Source organism: Molossus molossus, unplaced genomic scaffold (genome assembly GCF_014108415.1).
Source record: "Molossus molossus isolate mMolMol1 unplaced genomic scaffold, mMolMol1.p scaffold_m16_p_1, whole genome shotgun sequence".
NCBI classification, from domain to species: domain Eukaryota; kingdom Metazoa; phylum Chordata; class Mammalia; order Chiroptera; family Molossidae; genus Molossus; species Molossus molossus.
In genome coordinates this window covers 144,168,294-144,190,902 of record NW_023425344.1, presented here as the reverse complement: position 1 = coordinate 144,190,902, position 22,609 = coordinate 144,168,294, and the positions used below count along the sequence as shown (strand labels likewise).

The 22,609-nt window shown below is 40.4% G+C and overlaps 1 protein-coding gene across 4 annotated transcripts in view; it reads left to right on the top strand.

Annotated features, from left to right (window-relative positions):
- PROSER2 (proline and serine rich 2) overlaps nucleotides 1–22,609 on the top strand; it is a 47,401-nt gene that overhangs the window by 2,890 nt on the left and 21,902 nt on the right. Inside the window, exons 1-2 of one of the 4 annotated variants that reach the window (XM_036244827.1) lie at nucleotides 13,157–13,205; nucleotides 20,819–21,038. In XM_036244827.1, the coding sequence (XP_036100720.1) occupies nucleotides 20,901–21,038 (138 nt within the window). In that variant the 5' untranslated portion in view covers nucleotides 13,157–13,205; nucleotides 20,819–20,900. Of the gene's footprint in view, nucleotides 1–13,156; nucleotides 13,206–15,982; nucleotides 16,159–16,749; nucleotides 16,997–20,818; nucleotides 21,039–22,609 lie in introns of those variants that run through there. The other 3 variants (XM_036244817.1, XM_036244833.1, XM_036244813.1) reach the window with 3 other exon arrangements.

The following is a 22,609-nucleotide window of genomic DNA, read 5'->3' as shown; positions in this document are numbered from 1 at the left end:
GGCCCTGGCCGGTTTGGCTCAGTGGTTGGAGTGTCGGCCTGCGGACCAGAGAGTCTCAGGTTCAGTTCCCACTAGGGGCACGTACCAAAAAAAAAAAAAAAAGGTAGGTGCTGGGTTTACAATCCATGCAGTCAAGTAAAGGAATGTGTAGAACAGAACACTTCACCTTGCTTTATTGGAGTGGGACATGATAGCTCTTTATGAATGCATATCTTCAGATCGGCTATTTCCAAAGGCCCTAGCACTGTGAAGACTTGATTCTCTCTCTCTTTTTTTATTGTAAAATACATATAACATTTTATCATTAAAATATATAAATCAGTGGCTTTAAGAACATTCACATTATATGTTTTATTTTTCTGTAGAGGTCTACAGATACTCATTAAATGAACTTTATTAATTGCATTATTCCTTATTAACTTTGTGCCTTCTTAATGTGGCAATAACTGAGCTATATTGAAAGATCCCACTATAATGGGGATTTCACTATATCTCCTGTTACTCTGAGATTACCTGTGCATACAACTTTATATTTTAATATCTAACAATATGCATTTGTAACTTTATATTGTTAGTTATACAAAGTCTAATAGGAATTGAATTTTTATCATTACAGAGTTACTTTTTCACTACTGTGGATTTTTGCCTTAAAATCTATTTTCTCATGTAATATAGCCAGAAGTGATCTTTTCATTGTTGCAGTTGTTAATATTTGTGTGATGTATCTTTTCCCATCCTTTTTATTTTCTTTTAAAGATCTTTACTGAAGTATAATTGACATTCAATAAACTGCACATATTTGAAGTATATAAAAAAAAAAAACAGTCTATTCACATTGTTGCACAGCCATCACCACTATCTAGTTCCAGAACTGTTTCATCACCCCCCAAAGAAAACCCATATCCATTAATCAGTCATTCCCTCATTTCCCCTCTACTCCAGGCCCTGGTAACCACTGATCTGCTTTCTGTCTTCCTGGATTTGTCTGTTCTGGATATTTCACATAAATAGAATCACACAACACGTGGCCTTTTGTGTTGAGTTATTGCATTTAACAATACTTTCAAGATTTATCTATACTGTAGCATGTATCAGTACCTCATTCATTCTTATGACTGAATAATATCCCATTGTATGGATGTACCACAGTTTGTTTATCCACTTATCAGTTCACGGACATTTGGGTTGTTTCCCCATTAGGGTATTGTGAATAATTCTACTATGACCATTTGTTTGAACACTTGTTTTCAGTTCTTTTGGGTCTATATCTAAGAGTGGAAATCCTGAGTAATATAGTAATTGGATGTTTAACCTATTAAAGAATCACCAAACTGTTTTCCATGGTGGCTGCACCATTTTACATTCCCACCAGCAATGTAAAAGGAGTCCAGTTTCTCCACATCCTCACCAACTCTTGTGATTTTTCCAGGGTGTTTTTTGTTTTTATTTATTTTTTATCCTCACCCGAGGACTTTTTTTTTTTTTTTTGCATTTATCTTCAGATAGAGTGGAAGAGAGAGAGAGAGAGAGAAACATCGACGTGAGAGAAACACTTCGAGTGGCTGCCACCTACTCGACTCCAACCAGGGCCAGGGACAAACTGCAACCAAGGTATGTGCCCTTAGCGGGAACCAAACCCGGGACACTCTGGTCCGTGGGCCAACGCTCTAACCACTGAGCCAAACCAGCTAGGGCTCATTTTGGTTTTGATTTGCTTTTTCCTAATGACTAATAATGTTGAGTATCTTTTCATGAGCTTGGCTGGATACTTACAGATCTTCTTTGGAGAAACATCTGTTCAGTGACTTGATTCTCTTTTTGTATTAGCTTAAGTTTAGTTATTTTTATAGGATTCCGTTTATATATTATCTTCCTTTTCAAATATTTACTCTCTTATTTTGATTTTTTTTTTTTCTATTTTGCCTTTCAGGCTTCTGTTGTTCCTTCTAGGAAACTAGTTGTCTGACTAGTGCTTTGAATTATTTAATATTCTGGTTATTTTAATTGTTGATCCAAAGACCCAGGGTATTCATCTGTTCATTCAATGATATTTGTAGACTGTTAGGGCACCTACAGTGTGCTGAGCATTGAGCTAGTCATTGTGCATGCAAACATAATTAGCCTTCCTATGCTTCTGTTTTTTATGTTTGCAGCATACAATTTATGTTTTTAAATTAACAGGTCAGTAGAGCCTAGCACAGGGGAAAAGATCAGTACTAAACTGCAAGTGAGGGGATCCACCTCAGGAGTCATCCCCAAGTAACTCTGTGAGCCTAGGAACTTTCTGGAACTTGGTTTCCTGGTCAGTAAAATTTGGAGCAGGACTAAGTGGTGTCTCAGCCTCTCTCAGATGAATTAATAGTTTACCACAGCTTTCCTTTACAAACTTCATTCTGTGAGTATATTTAAAATAGTTTATTTTGTAAAACCTACTTAAAGGAATTCTCTTGTGTGGAAAAAAATGCCCGTGATCTTTTGTACTAGACTAAACTGGTAGGTCTGGTTGATTTCTGCCTTTCAAAGTGGTGCATAGTATATTTTCTGTAAAGATTCAGAGGGTTTGAAGAGCTTTCATGAACATTTAAGTTTCTACCATGTGAGGAGGCACAACTGGGAATACAGAAATGGATAAGGTATGTTTCTTGCCCTTGAGAAACTATGATCCAGTAAAGGAGAGAAAATAAACGTCACATGTAAGTCGAGAGCTGAGGCCCACAAGTCTTTTGGGAGCAGAGGACAGAGATACTTTCTTTCACAGGTGTCAGAGTATCTGTTGGAGAATGTAACATTTGAGCTGGGACATAAGGGGACGGTAGTGGGAAATGATAATGGCAGAATTGTGGCTTTGATTATCATGATGAAGAGTTTAGCATTGACTTTGGGACATTCACCAATGAAGGTTTAGCAGGGTTGTGATAGCAGATCTGTATTCTGGCTTTACTGTGCAGTAGATATTTGTATGCTAAAGAAATAACGAAGTTGACTGGGATGTTCAGGGTTGAGGAAGGGAAGATAGAAAGAAAGATGAAGAAAAAGAAGGGCACCAAAAATGTCAAATAGAAGTTTTGATGCAAAAAAGCTTTAAAAAGCATTATTCTGGAGTAAACAGCTAAAGACCTAGATCCAGTTCTTTCTGACTTGCCAAATCAACTTGCAGGCTTTGGACCTCACTTTCTTCATACGCTAACTTGTCCTCCACACACACTGGATAACCAGTGAATGTGTTGATTGAGTTCCTGCTAATACAGGCACTTCACTTTATGAATCATATATTTATTTATTTAAAAAAAATTTTCCTTTATTGATTTTAGAGAGAGAGGAAGTGAGAAGGAAAGAGAGAGAGAAACATCGATGAGAGTGAACATCGATTGGCCACCTCCTGCATGCCTCCAACTGGGCATGTGTCCTGACTGGAAAGCGAACTGGCAACCTCTTGGTGCATGGTTCGATGCTCAACCACTGAGCCACACCGGCTAGACTATGTAATAAAACCATACTTAAACTAAAATTTCATTTCAAGAAACACTTCACTCTTTTATATTTTATTTATTTTTATTTTTTATACATCTTTATTGTTGAAAGTATTATAGATGTCCTTCCTTTTACCCCCCATTGACACCCCAACACTTCACTCTTTAAAAATGCAAATTATCAGTTCAATTCCAAAATCATTAGGTTAACCATATAAAATTACTGATATTCAACTATTTTTGAACTACACAAATGACAACTTCATATGAATCAATCTAATAATTGCAGGCCCTTAAGCTTTTGAACGGGAGAAGATATTAGCAAATGATACATCCTATAAGAGGTTAACATCCAAAATATATAAAGAACTCATAAAACTCAACATAAAAAATAAAAACAATTCAATTAAAAAATGGACTGAGGCCCAGCCAGTGTGGCTCAGTGGTTGAGCGTTGACCCATCACCAAGAGGTCACCAGTTTGATTCCCGGTCAGGGCACATGCCCAGGTTGTGGGCCCAATCCCCAGTGGGGGACATGTAGGAGGCGACCAATCAGTGTTCTTTCCTCATAATGTTTCTATCTCTCTCCCCCTTCCTCTCTTTCTCTAAAATCAATAAAAATTAAAAAAAAAAAATAGTCTGTAGCTATCATGATTAAAAAAAAAAATGGACTGAGGACCTAACTAAACAATTCTCCAGAGAGGACATACAGATGGTCAACAGTTACATAAAAAGATGCTCAACATCATTAATCATCAGGAAAATACAAATCAAAACCACAATGAGCCCTGGCCAGTTTGGCTCAGCGGTTAGAGCATCGGCCCGCGGACCGGAGAGTCCCGGGTCCAGTTTCTGCTAAGGGCACATACCTTGGTTGCAATTTGTCCCCCGCCCTGGTTGGGGTTGTGTGGGTGACAACCACTGATGTGTCTCTCTCACATCGATGGTTCTCTCTCTTCCTTCTTCTCTCCCTTCTGCTCAATCTGAAGATAAATGCAAAAATATCCTCGGGTGAGGATAAAGAAAAGCCACAATGAGATATCACTTCATACCTGTCAGAATGGCTATTACCAAAAAGTCAACAAAGAACAAGTGTTGGTGAGGATGAGGAGAAAAGGGAACCCTCAAACTGTTAGTGGGATTTTATGCTGGTGCAGCCACTATGGAAAACAGTGGCAGTTCCTCAAAATATTAAAAATAGAACTACCTTGTGACCCAGCAGTCCCACTTCTGGGTATTTATCCGAAGAAATCCAGAACACTAATTTGAAAAGATATATTCACCCCTGTATTCATTGCAGTGGTGTTTACAATAGCCAAGATATGGAAGCAACTTAAGTGTTCATCAATAGATTAATGAATAAAGATGATGTGGTACATATATACAATGGGCTAGTACTCAGCCATAAAGTAGAATGAAATCTTTCCATTTGTGATGTGAATGGACCTAAAGGGCATTATGCTAAGGTGAAATGAGTCAGACATAGGAAGAAAAGTACTGTATGATTTAAGTTTTATGTGGAACCAAAAAAAAAAAAAAAAAGGAACAAACAAAATGAAACAGAAACAAACTCCTAGATAGAACAAATTGATGATTGCCAGATTTTATGGGGGTATGGAGCAGAATGAGCAAAAAAGGTGAAGGGGATTAAGTACAAACTGCCAGTTATAATGTAGTCATGAGGGTATCAAGCACAGCATAAGTAATATAGTTAATAATATTGTAATTATATATGGTGTCTGATGGGTATGAGATTATTGTGATCACTTCTGTAAGATATATAAATGTCTAATCACTGTTGTACATCTAAAACTAATATGGTATGCCAACTATAATTAAAAATAATTTTTAAAAATTAGTGAACTTGAAAACTTACATAAAAATACAGCATTTCTAAACTAATTCTCATTTCATCAGGATGTTAGTTTTGTTTTGGTTTTCCAACGTTGGTGAGGTTTACCAAGAGGCCTTTGTAATTACTTAAGTAATTGTCAGACTCCACTGTTGAGCTACTTAAAGGTGCTGTGTTTTCTTCCAGAGAGGTTAATAGGCAGCCCTTGAATGTCCGATATTAGTATCATCTTAACTGTTGGAGTCATCCAGTTTTTTCAGCAAATATTTGGTTGTCCCCATTTCTTGAAAATGTGCTGAAAACATCTTATCTCTTCCTCTCTGTTTAAACTGGGATATGAGTTTGTGCCCAAAGGCCAGGATTTGAAATGAGTGATTTGAGCAATTTGTTACTAGGTTTCCAGGGAGGATCTAAGAGTCTGGGGAGAAGGAAGCCTATGTATACACATCCACAGGTTAAAGGTTCTTATTCCCTTTCCCCTGCCTTGGATTTAAATGTTCAATTTGAGATAAAATACATAAATCAGATGTCTACTTCCAATCTAACCAGGGGTTATAAATTCCAATGCTAAATGAACATACTGTAAGTCAGCTTTGTTTTTATTAGGAAAATGAATGAAAAATTTAGCTAAAAATTTGGAGTTTCGCAGAAAAAAACTATAAAAAAATAAAATAAAATAAGTACTTCCAAGTAAGAAGTACTACATTTTATCTCACTAGAGCAGCTCTCATTGAGTACTCTTATAATATTTGCTGAATAAATAAAGAGAAAGTACACAAACTTGTTTAACAAAAGAACAACTGAAACTTGAATTTTCTTCTTCTTTTTTTAATTTGCTAAAGAATCCAGAAATGCAATTGGCATATAGAATGTCAATTTTTAAAAAATGAGCTAAGAATAAAATTTTGAAGGGTCTACCTTTGCAAACATTTCATCCAGTACAACTAGGTTTTCTACTTGGTGGTGTTTGTCTCTTTGCTTCCTCCTGAGTTGTAATGTTTTGTTACTAGGAACCAGTCTGAAATGTAGCCAGGTTGTTTTCAGGTGAGGTTTTACTTTAGGAAAATCTAATTTCCACATCTTCTGTTCAATGATAGATAGCAAACTGGTAGTAGGAGACTTCTTCCCTCAGGGCCTGCAAACCAGCCTGCCTAGACAAGGCCTCTATCCTGAACTTGTTTGCTTAGTGTAGGCGAATCAATTACTTTCATGTGGTGTATGGCCCTGAGGAAAAGACTGCCTCCTATTAATAGTTGAAACTATTCACAATTGAAACAGTCTGAAGTCAACCTTGTTTTTCTACATTGTTCAGAAAGAGCTTAAAAAAAAATCTAAATGAAAGCAAGATAATTGCTCTGGAGAAGTAAAATTACTAGCCTTTAAAATGTTTAATTGTATTTAATACCCTTGAGTGCCAGTTAGAGCTTAAGGTCCTAAATACTTAAGACATTTCAGAAGAAAAGGGAAAAAAAACACAACACACACAGTCAGGGAAAAGGCAGTGTCATGAAATGGATTCTGAACCAGTGAGCACATCAACATTTGAAAACCAGAACAAAACTAACTCTGCACTCCCAGCGCTCCCAGCACCAACCAGCCTCAAGCTGAGGTGGATCTCCCTTTGATTTGCGGGGCAGGAAGGAGTCCTAGTTTGCTAGTTTGCCTAGTGAATATTTTTGGAAGCATTCTTTCCAAGGTTTTTTGTTTTCTTGACATTGAGAAATAGCCCACACTAAAGAAAAGTTACTACGTGTTTATTTCCCTTCAACCTGTTTGTGTGAAGATCCTTTTTTTTTTTAATCCTCATTTGAGGACATTCTTGCATTTATCTTCAGATAGAGCGGGAGGGAGAGAAGGAGGAAGAGAGAGAGAGAAACATCGATGTGAAAGAGACGCATCGACTGGCTGCTACCCACACGGGGACAAACTGCAACCGAGGTACACGCCTTTAGTGTGAACCGAACCCAGGTCTCTCTGGTCTGCTGGTCGACGCTCTAATAGCTGAGCCAAACCAGCCAGGGCTGAAGATCCATTTTTGAAGTTGTGCATTCATATTAATATTTATTACATATTAACATTGGGAAGCATTACTGGTTTAGTGGGCCTGGTGTATTTATTGGTGCCAATTTTTTCACATATTACTATTTGTGAAGTTAAGTGAAGCATCTCCTCTATGGCTGTGTTTAAAGTTGCCCCCCTTCTGCTTCCCACTTGCCCTTGATTGAAATCTATAGGTTGAATGAGAGTAATTTCTCCTAAATTTGAAGGATTTGGCCTCTATATGCAATAGAGGGGGTAAAAGATGGTCACTGCAACAATATGAACATGTTTGAAACACTCCTAAGTGTGTGTTTAAGCTTTTCTTTTAGATCAAAGGTCTGTTTTAAGGACTCTAATTATTTTTCCAAAAAAATAAGATGGTCTGACTTCCTGTCAAGATGGCAGCGTAGGTAAATGTGGTCCTGTCTCCACCCACAACTACATAAAACTTACAACTAAACTTCAGAACAACCATCATTCGAAACCACCTGAAATCGAACTGAATGGACATCCTACAACTATGAAATGAAAGAAGCAGCCACATGGAGACTGGTGGAGGGGGCAGAGGAGTGAACAAGCCAGTCCCACACCCACATGTGGAGGATAAAAATCAGGAGGACCACTTGGCTGGGAAGGTCCTCCCTGAGGAGCGAGGGGGTCATGGTCCCACATCAGGTGCCCAGCTCAGGGCTCCAGTGCCAGGAAGAGAAGTCCCCATAACTTCTGGCTGTAAAACCAGCAGGAACTGAGGCTGAGGGAGGCTGAGGGAAGCTGAGGCTGCTGGAGCCCCAGGCAATTCCTCTTAAAGGGCCTGCACCAGACTTACTCTGAGCTCTGAGGGAAGGCAGCTTGAAAGGCGCCAGAGACATAGTGGGAAGAACTGAGCCGTTTGGCATTGGGGCTAGAGCTGGAGGGGCAGCTTTCTTCTGGACAGACTTGCTATTGGAAGCCATTGTTTCTTTGGTGAGTGCTTCCCCAGGGCAGCAGACTGCGCCATATCTGGGACTCCAGCAACCTGGCTCACACTGCTTGCCCGATTCTGGTGATTCCTGAGGCCCTGCCCCATCCAACTTTTGGGCCCACCCAAGCTGTTTCCAGTGCCTTTACCATAGGATTGGCCTGTCTTGGATCCTGCTTCAGATTTTCCTAAAATCTCAAATAAGCAGCATCTGGTCTCAATGAACCCCATACTTTTTGTTAAGTGGCTCCAAGCCTGGCACTAGAAGCAGCCAGCCTTAGTTGACAACTTGGCTTTTCCTGGGCACCTCCAAGCCCAGCACAAGAAGCAGCCATCGGCAGATCACTTTGTAGCTTATGCCAGGTGGCCCTGGGTAGAACACAGGCAGTGGCTGACCTTGCCCCAGAGCCAGCACACCCAGTGGACAGCTTCAAACCACATCGAAACACCACCACCCAACCCACCTCCACAAGTGACACACTCAATGAGTGGACTCATTGGGTACCAGAGCCCTGATGAAGTAAGTCTTGCTCTGTGTAATGGTCTCCTGCACAGCTGATCCTCCAAGGTAGTCAGAGGCCAGTGGTCAGTGGGCACAGCCAGTCCTTGCAGCTGGTCAGCCTGAGTAAATCCCTTCCATTGATGTGCCAATAGCAATCAAGACTCAGTTACAACAGAAGGGTGTACAATCCACATTAGGGGTGCACCTTGAGGGCCCTGCTGGGGTAACTAGGGAGGCTGTGCCACTGGACCCTACAGGACACCTACTACAACAGGCCACCCTAGGAAGCCTAGGAGATATAGCAACTCTACTTAATACATAGAAGCAAACACAGGGAAAAAGCCAAAATGAGGAGACAAAGAAACATGTCCCAAATGAAAGAACAGAACAAAACTCTGGAAAAGAACTAAACAAAATGAAGATAAGCAATCAGATGCAGAGTTCAAAACACTGGTTATAAGGTTGCTCAAGGAACTTGGTGAGACAGTCAAGGGACTTAGTGAGAACTTCAAGGAACTTAAGGAGACCTCCAAGGAACTTAGTGAGAACATCAACAACATAAAAATGGACCAGTTAGAAATGAAGATGCACTAACTGAAATAAAGAATAATTTACAGGGAATCAATAGTAGAGTAGGTGAAGCCAAGAAGCAAATCATCGATTTGGAATATAAGGAAGAAAAAAACACCCAATTAGAACAGCAAAAAGAAAAAAGAATTTTTAACAAATGAGCATAGTGTAAGGAGCCTCTGGGACAACTTCAAGTATACCAATATTAGCATCATGGGGGTGCCAGAAGGAGAAGAGAGAGAGCAAGAAATTAAAAACCTATTTGAAAAAATAATGACAGAAAACTTCCCTAACATGGTGAAGGAAACAGACATACAAGTCCAGGAAGGACAGAGAGTCCTAAACAAGATGAACTCAAAGAGGCCCACACCAAGACACATCACCATAAAAATGCCAATGGTTAAGGACAAAGAATCTTAAAAGCAGCAAGAGAAAAGCAGTCTGTTACCTACAAAGGAGCTCCCATAAGACTGTCAGCTGATTTCTCAAAAGAAACTTGGCAGGCCAGAATGGAGTGGCAAGAAATATTTAAAATGATGAAAACCAAGGACCTACAACCAAGATTATTTTATTCTGCAAAGCTATCATTTAGAATCAATGGCCATATATAGAGTTTCCCAGCCCTGGCCGGTTTGGCTCAGCGGTTAAAGCGTCGGCCTGCGGTCCGGAGAGACCCGGGTTCGGTTCCTGCTAAGGGCATGTACCTCGGTTGTAGTTTGTCCCCGGCCCTGGTTGGTCGTGCGGGTGGCAGCCACTCGATGTGTCCCTTTCACATCGATGTTTCTCTCTCTCTCTCTCCCTCCTGCTCTATCTGAACAAAGAATGGAAAAGTGCCCTCGGGTGAGGATTAAAAAAAAAAAAAAAAGAGTTTCCCAGACAAGAAAAAGCTAAAGGAGTTCATCACCACCAAACCAGTATTATATGAAATGTTGAAGGGTCTTCTAGAAGAAGAAGAACAACAATATGAACAATAAAATGGCAATAAATACATATCTATCAACAATTGAATCTACAAACGAAATGGGCAAGTAGAACAGAAACAGACTCATAGATAACAGAGAACTTTTTGTTGTTTTCAAGATGGGAGGGTGCTGGGGGGATGGGTGAAAAGGATGAAGGAATTAAGAAGTACAAATTGGTTGTTGGACTGATGAACCTCAAAGAGAAGGGAGGAGGGAGGGCGGGAAGAGATAAAGCAGAGAACTTCTATGAATCTATGCATAACCAATGGACACAAACAACAGTGTTAGGGAAGGCGGGAGGGGAGTGGGGGTGGGGAGGAGGGGGTCAATGGGAGAAAAAAGGGGGGACATCTGTAATACATTCAACACTAAAGATAAGTTTTAAAAAATAAGATGGTCTTAGAATTTTAAAATATAAATTTTATTTAGGTAATGCATATTAAGTCTATATTTTATGCCAAATGTTTTCCAGAATCCTGTGGCTACATTAAAAGAGAGAGTTTTGCCTACAAAGAGCTTATCATCTAATTGAGGGGGAAAAAATTGCATTCATAAGAAAACTGATGTGATCAGTTGTATCTGAGTGACAAAACGGCACTCTGTAATCAACAGATGGTGGAATATAAACAGCAAGGGCAGAAGGTGCCAGGCGAGAGGTCAGTGAGGAGTAGCACTGTGAACAAAGGTTTGACAAACTCTGGTTGAGTTTTAGAGCCAGACTTTGAAGACTGAGAGGGGAGTGACAGGGAGGCAGTCAACACGTGGCTCACAGCTGAGCAGAACATTTAGGGTCCAGGCTGGATAAAGGGTTTGTATTGTAGAAAATAAGGTTGAGGAGATAAGGTTAGGGCAGACTCTAAAGAGACACTTAAAGCCCTCTGTTCTTACAGATAGTTCCCTGGCAGCATAGATTAGAAGAATGAAAACTGCCAACTTTGACAGGCCTCTGGTACCAAAAGTAATCCAGGGTTTAAAAAAGATTATTCAGGTACTGCTTGCAATTCACTGGTGAATGCTAGACTGAGTAGTTATTTTATTTTTAGCAAAGTTTGGGACAGTAGAAAACTTGGAAGAAAATGAACTACAGGGCCAACAACTACTTGTCTCTCTCTCCAAGGTCAATAGACTACAAGTGTCTGCATCTTCGGCGCAGCGAGTGACACGAGGCTAAGAGACTAGACTTAATGTGTGAGATTGGAGCTAGAACTGAGTTGTGCTCAGAATGATCAGATGTGCTGTGACAACTATAGTAAAATCGTTTTTATGGAGCTTGTCTGTAAATTGTTCTTAGGGGAGAAATGAAATGGTTGATTTAGTCAAGAATGTTGTTAAAGCCCTAATCAAAGGAGAATAATATAAAAGAAAGAATTTCAGTACTCGGTTTCCTTTTAACTTAAGAATTTCGTTAATAAAACAATGTAAAAGAGTCTTGGAATCATTCATAACTTCATCAACTGGTTAATTTCTTATTATAAAACTCATTTTTGTTAACACATATAGGAATTAACAAAAAACCAGGCAGAAACTATGAAAGTAGGATTCCCATCTTCTTTGTTCAAGTAGATCAAAGCCCAGTGCCTGTCACATCAATACATGTTGAGGTGAATGAAAGTCATCAAGAACTGCTACTAGCATTAAGGCCAACAATGGCTATTTTGTGTTCACTGACTAGTTCATCAAAGAGTGTGTACAGTCCACTAAAGATGGCCATCCTATATTTTCACCCACTGTTTAATCATATGAAAAAGCCCATTCATGGTTCAGAAACAGTTCCCACTGTAAAACTTCATTTTTAATATTCTTGAAGGTCAAGAGAAACCTATCTTTCTTTTTAGAGTGGCTTGGTTATTAAGTCATCATATTAGGATTTCTTATGGTATAGCTTTAAAGATAATCTCTGTCCTAAGATTGTTTTTCTAGATTTGGGAACAAATCGTCATAAAATCCCTGTGAATGGAAGTAGGAGAGAATGAGATGATCCAAGAGTAGGGCTTAGGTGGAGCCTTGATCCTGTGCTAGTGTAGTCTGACATGGGAAGGGAGGGGGAGATTTTTAAGAAGCTTATTGCTACCCCTTTCCCAGCTTAGCTGTGCTTCTGTTGCCTGTACCTGAGCACTGTGGTTAATAGTGGGTGAATAGACAGGGGTGAGTGTCTATAAACCTGTATCATGGAGTCCATGGGGTTCAGAATCCTAGGACCCCCCCCACTTGAATCTTCTCTTTTGTGAAGAGTTTACCTTGGCAATGAGTTGGAGCAGTTTTCTTTTAACGTGTATTATAGACATTAAGCAAAATTAGTTACACATCACTTGGTTAAAGTGGATACATTTCCTTACTCATGTTCGCAACTAGCACAGACAGTAGTCACCCCTGTGATTTTGTTTAGCCTGCCTATTGGGAATCTAAGTCTTACAGGATATGATTTCCTCCCCTGCCTAATAGGTACCAAGCCTAACAGTTGAATGTGAGGGAACCTGATATATTTATAGTTCCAGCTTAGATTTTTTCGTAAATTGGATCAGGTCAACCTTTCCCTGGTAAATTTTCAGCTCACTTATGATCCAAGAAAAGTTCATCTTCAGGGTTTCTTTCCCTTCCTACTAAAACCATGCCATCTTCAGCACTTCCCTCCAAATTGCCCGAGTTTCTAGATTGTCTTCTCTTCTTCCTCATTAAATCAGAACTCATCTGTCCTATATCATCTTAGATACTGGGTCTTTCAAAAGTTCCTAGGTGATAAAATGACCTGATAAGTCATTATTCTTCAAACCCAAACCTTCCTTTTCTGTTTTTCCAGCAGTAGGAGTCAGGTTGTGACAAGCAGGAGGCCTTCAGTGAATGACAGACCAGGTGATACTTACTATAGGACCATCCAGTGGTGTCCCCCACTCACCCACTCATCTCTGCCATTGGCATATGTTCCTGGATATGGGTGTAAAATGCAGTGTTGTGTCTGGTTTAAATGTATATAAATGGAACTGTGCTAAAAATACATTTACAGCTTTTTGCTCAACACATTTTAATATCTGTGCATGCCATTGTCCATTTGATTGCTCCTGACTGATGCACAGTGTTCCATAGTAAGCACATTTACCAGGCTTCTACTTGTTCTTAGATTTTTCAGTGGGTTACGAACCTAGACGGCTGCCAGCGCCGCCTGCTGCAAGCAGCACTGTGCTACCACCCTCACACGTGTTCCCCTCCTTTTCTGAAAGAGGTTTCCTCCGGTGTAGACTGAACTGTGGGTATGGGGCTCCAGGACATACTTAGCTTCACTAAACAGTGCCAGACTAGTCTACAGAATGGTTGTATTAGTTTAACAGTATTAGTTTCCCAGCAGTAGTACATGTGGGTTCCAGTTTCCCCATCTCCTTACTGATATTGGTTATTTTTTAATTGTCTAATTTTTGCCAATACAGTAGGTATAAATAATATCTTAGGTTAGTTTTAACTTGGACTTCTTTTGTTTACTAATAAGGCCACACATCTCTCATATAGTTCTTAGTCACTTGGGTTTCCTCTTTTGTAAACTGCCTAATCATAGTCCTTGTTCTCTGGTTTGGTTTTGTTTTGTTTTCTGATGAGTTTCCTGTCTTTCTTGTTGATTTTTCAAGAGTTTTTATTATATTCTAGCTATCAGTTGCTTTTCTTAGCCATAGTAAACAACTTCTACCAGCCTGCTACTTTTCTGCTAACATTGTCTATGGTGTCCTTAAGTTTTATGTAGGTAGATTCATTGAAATTTTCACCTTATGATTTGTATTTTTGAATCCTAATGAATAGAAAGGTCAGTAGAGCAGAATAGGAACTTCAGAAATAGAATTTAAGACATAAATATTTAGTATAAGATAACATTTATTAGTATTTCAAGACAGTGAAAAAGATAAATTTTTCAATACTTGGCATTTGAGTACTTAGGTAGCCTTCTTGGTATAGGGATGAGGAGGGAGGTCTCTACACTAACATAAATTCAAGTTGGATCAGACGTTTAAATATGAAAAGTGAAACTATAAAAATGTTCTCTCCACAGTGCACCTCCCATAGAATTCTATATTTTCAGTTCCTAGGAACCAGTACTAGGGAGCCCTACCTTTGCTTATTCTTTTTATCTGTTTAGAGTGCCTGTCACAGTTTGTTTAATTAGCAGTCTCCTTAAATCTGGAACATCTCATTGGGTTTAGCCTGGTTGTCACCTTTCTATGAAGTCTCTGAAACCTCTCAGGAAGTATTACATGCCTTCCTCTGTGCTTCCATAGTCCCTGTGGTGGCATCGAGTAGTCAACACATTTGTCTTCCATTATAGTTGATGCCATGTGGTAGAATTACTTACCTAGAATCTACTCAGTGTGAAGCAGGAAAACAATAAACATCAACAGAATATGCTTAGTCTAGAAAGGAAGCTATAGCTTAAATTGAAGCAAGTACTGATAGATAGCATGACACTTTGATTCTGAAGCCGATGAGGAGTTGGGTGAAAGTTGATTGCTTTTAGCAGAGTGGTGACATCAAAGTGGTACTTCAAGATTAATCCAGCAGAAGAATAAAGGACAAGTACAAAGAAGAGGGAAAACGCAAGAACAGCCCGATGGCTATGGCAGCAACTTAAGCATGTGGTAAAATAGTGCTGAGCTGGTGGGACTAGAAAAGAAGTGGGTACAACTGACATTCACAGGAAGAAGCCTCAGGGCTTGGTAGCTGGTTGATTGTGAATGGCAGGAAGGAGGAGGAGTCAGAGATGCCTTTGTGTGTGACGAAGCTGACAGCCACAGTGCCTGTGGACAGGTCTGACTGGCATAATTTAGCCTTGGGGTTTGGCAAAACCAGAATTTTCAGGTGAATGATGGAAAGACTTAGTTGCTTGGGCTGCTCTGTAGAGCTGATTGCGGCTATTTGGAACTTAGATGGAGTGAGGTGATGGTGGTAGGAGGGCTTTACACATACTGTCCAGGTCCTTCAGGTCTTTCTGGAATGTCCAGGGGAAGAGGAAGAAGAGGCACTGCCTTCCTCTCTTGGCTCCAGTGTACTCACTTCAGAGGGTGAACTAGTCTGACTAACCTCAGCCCCACCTGATCCCCTAGCACCTTCAGGTTGGACAGCTGCTGCCTCCTGACCAGCCATGCTGGGCAGATGGAGATTTACTAAGACTGTAGCTCTCTTGTGACCTTGTTCTCTTTGTTCAATGGATAAACCAGACTTTCAAAAAAAAAAAAAAATGTTACTGGTAAGTAATGAGAAATAAACACAATAAGTACAAGAGAATAACTAGAAAAACACGTGTGACTCACATTTCTGCTCCTGATATGTTGGGCTTGTCATGACTTCTTTGTGATGCTTGTTCTGCTCTCCTGGTAGATGTCCATTTCTTCATCTATGGGGCTATGTTAGTCCGGCCTCACTTTTCACAATGTGCACTGTGTGCAAACCCAAAAAGTTATCCCTTGACTGTACAAGGAGACTAAATATTTAAAGTGGTACTGACCTTCATAGACTCACATCTGTGAATCACTGCTGTCAGACCCGTCTGCTCTTTGTCCCCTGCTCCTTTTTCTCATCACATTCCCTTTCCAGGGCAGAGCAGAGAAGAGGGCCGCTTCCTTGCCCTCCTTCTTCAGAAAGCTCTGCTCTCTTTACAGTGGGCCTCCCATGGAATGCTGTATTTTTAGTTCCTGGGAACTTGGACATGGGAGCCCCTGGTTCTGCATTCCTTAAGAGATCAAAGAAGACGTCATCTTGAGCCTATGAAGGATATTGAACCAAGGTTTTCACCTTCTTCCCCATAACCTCTGCCTTTTGTAGAATTCTGGTAAGCTTTCTCATATTCTTTCAAAAGAATAATTTGTAAAAGTCTAACATTATAGTTTTATAGTGTCAGAATAGCTTTTAAAATGATAATAACACAGGAAAACGGTGTGCTCTTGAGTGGTGTGGTAAATGACCACCCTTCAACCACACTGGGAGGGCCTTAGCGTGTGGTGCTGAGTGCACAGACCTGTAGCCAAACTCCAGATCCTTTCCCACCCATTAGACGGTTCCACTGCTTCCTTCATTGTATCTTTCATCTCACTGTTGTGTGGGGGGAAGACCTATTGCCCCTTGACCCCCTACTTTCCTTGGAACAGTGATTTACTTAGTTCAGGAATGAATTAGAGCTGAGTTAGTGGGCAGGAATCTATAGACCAGTAGAAATCCAGGGCGGTGCAAATTTCCAAGAAGAGGAAGTTTGTTGCTGATGGCATCTTCAAAGCTGAACTGAACGAATTTCTCACTCGGGAGCTGGCAGAAGATGGCTACTCTAGAGTTGAGGTCCAAGTTACACCAACCAGGGCAGAAATAATTATTTTAGCCACCAAGACACAGAATGATCTTGGTGAAAAGGGCCGACATATCTGGGAATTGACTGCTGTGGTTCAGAAGAGGTTTGGCTTCCCTGAGGGCAGTGTAGAGCTTTATGCCGAAAAGGCGGCCACAAGAGGTCTGTGTGCTATTGCCCAGGCAGAGTCTCTGCGTTACAAACTCCTCGGAGGCCTTGCGGTGCAGAGAGCCTGCTGTGGTGTGCTGTGGTTCATCATGGAGAGTGGGGCCAAAGGCTGCGAGGTCGTGGTGTCTGGGAAACTCCGAAGACAGAAGGCTAAATCCATGAGGTTTGTTGATGGTCTGATGATCGGCAGTGGGGACCCTGTTAACTACTATGTTGACACTGCTGTGCGCCGTGTGCTGCTCAGGCAAGGTGTGCTTGGCATCAAAGTGAAGATCATGCTTCCTGGGGACCCAAGTGGTAAGATAGGCCCTAAGAAGCCCCTGCCTGACCATGTGAGCATTGGGGAACCCAAAAATGAGTTACTGCCCACCACCCCCATCTCAGAACAGAAGGGTGGGAAGCCAGAGCTGCCTGCCAGGCCCCAGCCAGTACCCACAGCGTAACAGGGTCTCCTTGGCAGCTGGATCTGGAGTCTGGATATTACTCTATAAAGACCTTTAATAAAATCTTTTTAAAAGATGAAAAAGAAAAAAAAAAAATCCCAGCTTTGGCCTTTCCTCTCTACATTTCCTATCCCACCTTTCTTGGGCCCCAGCTACTCACTTTACCCAGGGATGTAGCTGTGACATCCACATCTGCTTTTGCCTCGCTTTGTCACCAGTCATTGTCATCAGCACACTTATATGTCCTGTGTGCATGTGTGCACTAAATTCATATTAGGTATTTAACTTACTAGACTGACTACTGTAGAGAGTTTCACCAAGGATATCTTAACTTCTGAGTTGCATATTATTGGCTGTGTAGATGGTTTATATAAAGTCTCTGTATTGTTTAGGCTTTCTTATTATTAAACACATTTTAAACTTTTAACATTTTTCTAAAGTCTTTTTTTACCATTTGGAATAATGGCAATTTACAGAAAGTATATATGTTCAGAATCTTCTGTTCCTTAGTCTTGCTCTTAAATTGCCATGACTTGTGCGGATACACCTGAAAAATGAAGAGAAATGGGATAGGGAATAGTTTCTTCTTTAATCTGTTCTGATGTCTTCAGGACTTCTGTGAGAAGATTGCACAGTATTAAATGACGAGGTCCACCTAAAGGTGTTAGTACTGATTGGGCTTTCTCCACAATTAGTCACACTTTTATTAAAAATAGTACACATATGAGCGTGCATCCATACGCGCACACACACCAAATTGTACATATCGTCATTTTAGCTCATATGCCCTCACATATCCTTAAAGAGGCTTATCAGGCAACCTGGCAGTATTTTCAGTTTAGGAAGGACATGACCATCTATCACTTCACTTGCTATAATATTAAGTTATATGTAATCAATAGGTGGCTTATTCCCTATTAGTCTTCTTTGACCTAGAAGATTTTGTTGAACTCAGTTGTTTGTTGTTCAGAGGCTGAAGAGAACACCTACTAAAAGAGTCAGAGAACTATTTGATAAATAGTGTTGGGAAAATTGGACAGATACGTGCAAAAAAATGAAAATAGACCATCTTCTTAAACTCAAAGTGGATTAGAATAAAACACAAGAATAAACTCAAAGTGGATTAGAGACTTAAATGTTAGACTTGAAACCATAAAAATCCTAGGAGGAAACATAGGCAGTAAAATCTCAGACATTTCTCATAGCAGTATTTTTTCTGATATATGGCCTTGGGCAAGGGAAACAAAAGAAAAAATAAACAGCCCTGGCCGGTTTGGCTCAGCGGTTAGAGCGTCAGCCTGCAGTCCTGAGAGACCCGGGTTCGGTTCCCGCTAGGGGCACGTACCTTGGTTGCAGTTTGTCCCCGGCCCTGGTTGGTCGTGCGGGTGGCAGCCACTCGATGTGTTCCTTTCACATCGATGTTTCTCTCTCTCTCTCCGTTCCTCTCTCTCCCTCCCACTCTATCTGAATAAAAAATGGAAAAGTGTCCTCCGGTGAGGATAAAAAAAAAAAAAAAAAATCACTTGAAAAAGAAAAAATAAACAAATCAGACTACATCAAACTAGCAAGTTTTTGCACAGAAAAGGAAAGCATCAACAAAATTAAAAGAACCCACTGAAAGGGAGAACAAATTCACCAATACATTTGATAAGGGTTTAACATCCAAAATTTATAGGGACCTTATAAAACTCAACATCAAAAAAGCCAAATAATCCAATTAAGAAATGGGCAAAGGACCTGAATAGACACATCTCCAAAGAGGACATACAGATGGCCAATAGACATTTGAAAGGATGTTCATCATTACTAATCATCAGAGAGATGCAACTTAAAACTACAATGAGATATCACCTCACATCTGTCAGAATGACTGTCATCGAGAAATCAGCAAACAACAAGTGCTGGCAAGGATGTGCAGAAAAGTGACTCCTCATGCACTGTTGGTGGGAATACAGATTGGTGCAACCACTGTGGAAGGCAGTATGGAGTTACCTCAAAAAATTAATAATTGAACTGCCTTATGATCAGTGATTCCACTTCTGGGAATATTCCAAAGAAACCTGAGACACTAATTTGAAAGAACATATGCACCCCTATGTTCATTGCAGCATTATTTACAGTAGCCAAGATCTGGAAGCAGCCCAAGTGTCCATCGGTAGATGAGTGGATAAAAAAGCTGTGCTTCATTTACACAATGGAATACTACTTGGCCATAAAAAGAAGGAAATCTTACCTTTTGCAACTGCATGGATGGACCTGGAGAGTATTATGCTAAGTGAAATAAGCCACTCAGAGAAAGACAAGTACTATATGATTTCACTTATATGTGGAATGTAATGAACAATATTAACAAAGTAGAGACAGACTCATGGAAACACACCAACAGATAGTTGTCAGGATAGGGGAGGCTGGATGAGCAGGGTGAAGGGAATAAGCAAAGAAAAAAAAGAACGAAAGACTTCCCCAGGCGCATGTGGCTCAGTTGATTGGAGTGTCGTCCTATACACCCAAAAGTGATGGGTTTGATTCTTCCTGGTCAGGGCACATACCCAGGTTGGGATTTGATCCCTGGTTGCGGTGATGATTTTCTTTCTCTCTCTCCCTTCCTCTCTCTAAAATCAATTTTAAGAAAGCAAACTTTAGTGTGCTTGTACCTTATTTTTTAAAAAATAGAAGAAAGACTCATGAACACAGACAACAGTATTGTGATTACCAGAGGGAAAGGGGGTTGGGGAGGTAGAATAGAGTAAAGGGGGATAAATGGTGATGGATGAAGACGTGACTTGGGGTGGTGAACACACAATACAATGTACAGATGATGTACTATAGAACTGTATGCCTGAAACTTGTATAATTTTATTAACCAATATCACCCCAATAAATTCAATTTTTTAAAAAAGTCAATGGACTGTATGAAATTGAGGGGCTTATAGGAGACAGTTTCAATGTCCTTTTTTCCGAAAAAAAAAAAAGAACTTTGTGAGATAGTATTAAATTATGGGACCTTAATATTCTATGTAGAAATTGCAATAGCATCATGGCTTCCAAACAATCTAGACTCTTGGGGGTGTCAACCAAACTTGAATTAGTAATTAGCTCTTGTTACTTCAGCTAAACTCTGAACTGTCATGAAGCTGGAAAAGGAGACATACTTTTGTGGTGTCTGAAGCAGAAAAGACTAGAATTAATAAACCACACAGGGAGAACCTGAGTCTGAGCATGAAAGAGCATAAAAGTACAGACCCCAAGTGCAAATGAAAGTGCCAGAATATTCTTCTATCAAATCATCTGCACCAAAGTAATTTTTAGTACACCTGTGTTTCCTTAAAAACAATTCTTACATATTGATAGTGGAAAAGGATATAAAAGAGAAATTGAACATCACCAAACTAGTTGACTTAAGGGTTTCTAATTCTCTTTGTCAAAATGGTCATGGCCCTGAGTCTGGATGACTCTTACTCAAGCTGAGCCTTTCATTTGGGGGATAAGGCATTTGCTGTCTAGGCTCACTAACTCTTGTCTCTTGTGCTTGGTTTCTCTAGAAGTAATCCACGACTTCAGAATGGAACACGGGCCCTTTCCCCTCTTCCTGTGATCAAGCCATTGGCCAACGTTTCTGTGGGGATGCCTATAAACCACCAGAAATCAGACTCTTTGGAGATGGACCCTGAGTTGTCGCCCAGCTGCAGGCTCAGTGACCTGAGCAGAGGGGGCAGTCTGGAGAGTCGAAGTAGCAGTTCTCGCTCCAGAAGTCTCACTTCGGTGAGTGATGGTTTCGTTTAATGCTTTGATGTGCTTCAGTTGGCTGGCTTTTCCCCTTTAAGGAAGATCTTACCACATTCTTTTGGGGTAATTTGCTTGCTGTTTTGGAATACTTGCTTTGTGAAATGGCATTTAATTTTTAATCATCTTAAATTTTGCACAAATACAGAGCGTCATCCACATCACTCAGCTGATGATGTGGCTGCTCAGACCCAGGGAGCTCCCTGACTGAACGCGGCCACAAACGTAGGCAGGGCCTGGTGCCTTTCAATTCAAAAGACCTGAAGGAATAGAAGCTCCTCACAGGGTAAAAACAAATCCACTTTAAAACAGATTGTTAACTCCTTCACAAATATAAATGCTTTTGTATCCCTTTATCTCAGAATTCAGATCCTTACATATCATCAACAAACTTGGGGAACTTTCATAAAAAGAGCCTTTTTTGTAAAGTTAAGAGATGACCTTTTTGTACACCTCTCAGGGTATTCATCTTTCAGGATTGAGACTTTTATATTCATATAGGGAAGGACAGGAAAGAATTAACCTTGGACTTTACTAATAATGGTCTATTGTTTATCTCAGTCCATCTTCTAGTGGGAGCACAATTTTCCTTCAGATACTCTGAGCCCTAAAATTAACGCCAATTATGCTGAATATAAGAATGATATATACAGCCCTGGCCGGTTTGGCTCAGCAGTTAGAGCGTCAGCCCGCGGACCAGAGAGGCCCGGGTTTGGTTCCCACTAAGGGTATGTATCTTGGTTGCAGTTTGTCCCCGGTCCCAGTTGGGGTCGTGTGGGTGGTGACCACTCCATGTGTCTCTCTCACATTGATGTTTCTCTCTCTCTCTTCCTCCCTCTCTCCCTCCTGCTCTATCTGAAGATAAATGCAAAAAATGTCCTAGGGTGAGGATAAAAAAAAAAGAACGCCTGGCCGTTTTGGCTCAGCGGTTAGAGCATCGGCCTGAGGACCAAAGAGGCATGGGTTCAATTCCAGTCAAGGGCATGTGCCTCGGTTGCAGTTTGGTTCCTGGCCCTGGCTGGGGTCCTGCAGGAGGCAACCAGTCAATGTGTCTCTCTCATATCTATGTTTCTCTCTCTCTCTCTCACTCTCACTCTCTCTCCCCCTCCCACTCAGTCTGAAGATGAATGGAGGACTGTCCTTGGGTGAGGATAAAAAAAAAAAAGATATATATAATATAGAGGGCAGTTAATAGCAAGATAGAATTTAATGGATTCCTATTTGCATGTTTTCATTTTTTAAATCATCATGGTAGTATGTAATATAGTAAAACCTTGATATAACAGACTTAATCAGGCAAGGGGTGTCTATTAAAGATGAAAGTTTGTTATATAATAAAGCAGATTTTCTGAATGCATATGTTAAAAAATTGACAAATTAGTCAGTTCACCTGTTTTTACTTTTGTAGGCATGTTTGTGTAATTAAAACTAAGTACACATGAGCCTTGGCAGGTTTGGCTCAGCGATTAGAGCATTGGCCCATGGACCAATGAGTTGTGGGTTTGATTTCAGTCAAGGGCACATACCTTGGTTGCAGTTCGTCCCCAGCC